We start from the raw sequence: 4,940 nt of genomic DNA, 5'->3' as shown, positions 1-4,940 counted from the left end.
TCTGTGCATTCAAAAGGTTTCTCTCCTGTGTGGGTTCTCTGATGCTTTTGAAGAGTGCCACTGTTAGTGAATCTCTTTCCACACTCTGAGCATTCAAAAGGTTTCTCTCCTGTGTGGGTTCTCTGATGCTTTTGAAGATGGCCACTCCGACTGAATCTCTTTCCACACGTTGAGCATGCAAAAGGTTTCTCTCCTGTATAGCGCTAACGATAATATTATGGTTAGATTTAATTCAATGTAATTCAATTTAATGTAATTAGATCAGTAATGGCTTTTAATTAATGTATTAACTGGTTTTAAGGCTAACTTAATGTTTATTAATGTAATGGTTTATTAATGTACCGTTGTTTTCTGTTGTTGTTAGCTGCCCTGAGCCTGCTTTGGTGGGGGAGGGCGGGATACAAATAAAATTTTACTTTACTTTTACTTTACTTACTGTATGGGTCCTTTGATGCCTTTGAAGACTGCCACTGTGACTGAATCTCTTTCCACACTCTGAGCATTCAAAAGGTTTCTCTCCTGTGTGGGTTCTCTGATGCTGTTGAAGATGGACACTCCGACTGAATCTCTTTCCGCACTCTGAGCATGCAAAAGGTTTCTCTCCTGTGTGGGTTCTCTGATGCTCTTTAAGACTGCTACTGTGACTGAATCTCTTTCCACACGTTGAGCATGCAAAAGGTTTCTCCCCTGTGTGGGTTCTCTGATGCTGTTGAAGAGTGCTGCTGTGCCTGAATCTCTTTCTACACTCTGTGCATTCAAAAGGTTTCTCCCCTGTGTGGGTTCTCTGATGTTGGTGAAGATGGCTACTCTGACTGAATCTCTTTCCACATTCTGAGCATTTTAAAGGTTTCTCTTCTGTGTGGGTTCTCTGATGCTTTTGAAGATTGCCACTGTGACTGAATCTCTTTCCACATTCTGAGCATTCAAAAGGTTTCTCTCCTGTGTGGGTTCTCTGATGCTGTTGAAGATTGTCACTCTGAATGAATCTCTTTCCACACTCTGTGCATTCAAAAGGTTTCTCCCCTGTGTGGGTTCTCCAATGTTTTTGAAGAGTGCCACTCTCACGGAATCTCTTCCCACACTCTAAGCATTCAAAAGGTTTCTCTCCTGTGTGGGTTCTCTGATGCCTTTGAAGATTGCTACTGCGATTGAATCTCTTTCCACATTCTGAGCATTCAAAAGGTTTCTCTCCTGTGTGGGTTCTCTGATGCTTTTGAAGAGTGCTTCTGTGACTGAATCTTTTTCCACACGCTGAGCATGCAAAAGGTTTCTCTCCTGTGTGGGTCCTCTGATGCTTTTGAAGAGTGCCACTGTGACTGAATCTCTTTCCACACTCTGTGCATTCAAAAGGTTTCTCTCCTGTGTGGGTTCTCTGATGCTTTTGAAGAGTGCCACTGTTAGTGAATCTCTTTCCACACTCTGAGCATTCAAAAGGTTTCTCTCCTGTGTGGGTTCTCTGATGCTTTTGAAGATGGCCACTCCGACTGAATCTCTTTCCACACGTTGAGCATGCAAAAGGTTTCTCTCCTGTGTGGGTTCTCTGATGCTGTTTAAGACTGCTCTTGTCACTGAATGTCTTTCCACACTCTGTGCATTCAAAAGGTTTCTCTCCTGTGTGGGTTCTTTGATGCTGCTGAAGATTGCCATTGAACCCGAATTTCTTGCCACCTACTGTGCATTCAGACAGTTTATCCTCTTTGTGAGTTCTTTGACACTGCTGAAGCTTGCCATTCTGATTGAATTTCTTTCCGTACTCCGAGCTTTCAAAAGATTTATCTCGTTTTTCTATTCTTTGGTTCACTAGAAGCTGTGATCTATATCTGATGTCCTTTCCATACTTAATGGACTGACTCATCTCCATTCTATTGTGCTTGGGTAAATGTTCATTACGCTTTCTTCCATTTCTCTTCTCAACAAAATGGCTGTCCTTCTTTCTCTTGGGTCTGCCTTGATTCCTTACATTTCCTTTTGAGTCTTTATTAATAACTTCATCTGGCAAACGCAGCTGTAGTTCCTCACCCTCCTCATTCATCTGATCATCCTTTGCTGGAAAAAAAACGGAAGCATTAGTACCTGGGAGGGCAGGAAAGGGCCATCTGTGGCCTACAATCTCCTTTCCCTTGGCCTCGTCACGCTTGACTAACCTTAACCAACCCACCTTTCTCCAGAACATTCCGGATTTAAGGATACCTTTCAAGAGCCACAGCTGAGCTCTTTCCCATAAGGAGATGCTGATCTTTCAAATTCCAGGCTCCAGAAGGCCTCCCTCCCACCTTGTCCAGTGGGGTATATTATTCTACCAAACTAAGAGTTGCTTAAAAATGAAGCAGAAAAGTCCCATGGGCATTCCTTGCTTGTTGTCTTGAAATAACCATGAAGGATACAGACTTTTTACCAGCTCACTTGGGAAGGGACTGCTCTCTTGAGAGCCTCCTGAGGTACAAAATATCAGGGACAAAAAAATCTATTGTCCATCCCTGGACCAAAGGAGGCTAGGTTGCATCCTACGCGATCTAGGGCCTTCTCGGTGGCAGCACCAGAATTGCGGAATGCACTCCCAGAGGCCATAAGGGCCCTGCGGGATCTCTCCACTTTCTGCAGGGCCTGTAAGACCGAATTGTTCCGACAGGCCTTTGATATCTAACCGGGAGAGAACTGCCACCCGACACCATATAGAGTACTCGGTGATCACCGTCAGAAAAGAAGAACTCCCTTATAATGTAGAGATACACCACCACGAAATGGTTTTTAAAATCTGGGAGAACGGGGTTTGATTCCCCACACCTCCACTTGCTGCTTCTGGAAAGGCCTTGGGTCAGCCATAGCTCTGGCAGAGGTTGTCCTTGAAACGGCAGCTGCTGTGAAAGCCCTCTCAGCCCCACCCACCTCACAGGGTATCTGTTGTGGGGAAGGGAAAAGGAGATTGTAGGCCACTCTGAGCCTTTGTCCTTGAAAGGGCAGCTGCTCTGAGAGGCCTCTCAGCCCCACCCACCTCACAGGGTGTCTGCTGTGGGGGAGGAAGGGAAAGGAAATTGTAGGCCGCTCTGAGATGGTGTCCTTTAAAGTTCAGCTGCTGTGAGAGCCCTCTCAGCCCCACCCACCTCACAGGGTGTGGGGAAGAAAGGGAAAGGAGATTGTAGGTCACTCTGAGCCTCTGTCCTTAAAAGGGCAGCTGATGTGAAAGCCCTCTCAGCCCCTCCCACCTCACAGGGTATCTGTTGTGGGGAAGGAAGGGAAAGGAGATTGTAGGCCGCTCTGAGACTCTGTCCTTGAAAGTTCAACTGCTGTGAGAGCCCTCTCAGCCCCACCCACCTCACAGGGTGTCTGTTGTGGGGGAGGAAGGGAAAGGAGATTGTGAGCCGCTCTGAGACTCTTTGGAGTGGAGGGCGGGATATCAATCCAATATCTTCCTCTTCTTGGCTATTCCTGTCTTTCCCACGCAGACAGTGCCTGGCTGCCGATCCCCCCACCCCCAGCTTACATTCCTTACATTCTATGCTGTGTCTTTGATTCAGTGTCTAGAGATTCGTGTCACATCTCTCTTGTATGTCCGGGGCTCTGGCCTGTCTGACAACCCATTGATGGACAAAGTGTAATGGCATCAAGGGTCTGACTACCGGTGTGCTCGTGGCATTCCCACAAGAATGTTTTAATTTTGCAAAAAAAAGTATAGCTATTGTCAACGTTCCATTGTACGGTTCTCAAGAGAATTCTCTTTTCTGACTTCGGTTAAGCAGCGGACGCTGTATTTAAGTTCTATGCTCCGAGCTTTTTTGGAGGGACGGTGGCTCAGTGATAGAGCATCTGCTTGGTAAGCAGAAGGTCCCAGGTTCAATCCCCGGCATCTCCATCTCAAAAGGCTCCAGGCAAGTACGTGTGAAAAACCTCAGCTTGAGACCCTGGAGAGCCGCTGCCAGTCTGAGTAGACAATACTGACTTTGATGGACCGCGGGTCTGATTCAGTATAAGGCAGCTTCATATGTTCATATGTTATTTTGCTGAAGGTTCAATAAAATACATTAGGGCCTGCTTATGTCTTCTTCTCTTCCTCCCAAAACTTGGTTCTAGCCAGATCCCATCCAGGAGTAAACTTAAGCGAGGCAGTACTCAAAGTAGAAGCCTGCTGACCTGGTAACAATTTTTTCCTGCAGAGACGGACAATGACCATTCTTATAGGGGAAGGACAGAACCCAAGCAAGAATAAAAGAATAACTTACCCACATTTCCCCACTTCCCTTCCAAAAAGCTGCCTTCTCAACATACCTGGCTTCCCTCTATCTTTGCCCCCCCCAAAGGCCACAACACACACAGCAAACTTTTTGCACCCTTTGTATTTCTCCCCACAACGGGCCTTATTCCTAGTAAAAGAATAAAAGGTCAAAATCAAAGCACAGAATCCCAACCAGTGTATGGGGGGATCGATCATTTCCAGATCACAGCCAGAGGCTGTCGTTTGCAACCCCATCTGTGGGAACGGAGTGTTGTAAAAGCTGGCAACAAAGAAATGAGGATCTGGACCAGGGGTCGGGAACGTTGGCTCTCCAGACGTTTTTTGCCTACAACTCCCATCAGCCCCAGCCATTGGCCATGCTGGCTGGGGCTGATGGGAGTTGTTGGCAAAAAACATCTGGAGAGCCAACGTTCCTGATCCCTGGTCTGGACCCTTCTGGAGTTTTTCTGAGGGCCTCTCATCCCACCTTTACCTCAGTCAAGGACCCCTTCTCTAGCTTGGGTGATGGCCACAACACAGCCCTCACATGCCTCCGGACAAGTAGCGTGACCGGAGTGAAAACGGCATATTGTTGTTCAGTGTTTTGATTCATGCCTCATCACAATGGCGGAATTCACACCTTTGTCACCTAGAAAAGATCCTTACCCAGAGAGGCCACGTTCCCATAGTTCTCCAGCATGACTTCCCTGTACAGAGCTCTTTGTCCCGG

The 4,940-nt window shown here is 46.8% G+C and overlaps 1 protein-coding gene across 1 annotated transcript; it reads right to left on the bottom strand.

The window, feature by feature from the left end:
* Nucleotides 1–412: 412 nt before the first annotated feature.
* LOC132571586 (zinc finger protein OZF-like) lies at nt 413–4,168 on the bottom strand. The gene is made up of 2 exons (XM_060238384.1): nt 4,129–4,168; nt 413–2,046 (listed from the first exon to the last, which is right to left on the bottom strand). The coding sequence occupies exons 1-2, from the start codon at nt 4,166–4,168 to the stop codon at nt 413–415; spliced, it is 1,674 nt and encodes a 557-aa protein (XP_060094367.1).
* Between the last annotated feature and the right edge of the window lie 772 nt (nt 4,169–4,940).

The sequence above is a fragment of the Heteronotia binoei genome, chromosome 5 (assembly GCF_032191835.1).
Source record: "Heteronotia binoei isolate CCM8104 ecotype False Entrance Well chromosome 5, APGP_CSIRO_Hbin_v1, whole genome shotgun sequence".
NCBI lineage: Eukaryota > Metazoa > Chordata > Lepidosauria > Squamata > Gekkonidae > Heteronotia > Heteronotia binoei.
The sequence above is the reverse complement of the archived record's forward strand: the minus strand, read 5'-3'. Positions and strand labels throughout refer to the sequence as shown.

Excerpts from the sequence above, each read along its gene's own strand:
- LOC132571586 (XM_060238384.1), bottom strand. The coding sequence starts at position 4,168 with ATGGTCATTGTCCGTCTCTGCAGGAAAAAATTGTTACCAG. Across the intron at positions 2,047-4,128 it reads CAGGAAAAAATTGTTACCAG|CAAAGGATGATCAGATGAAT; the intron begins GTCAGCAGGCTT and ends TTTTTTTTCCAG.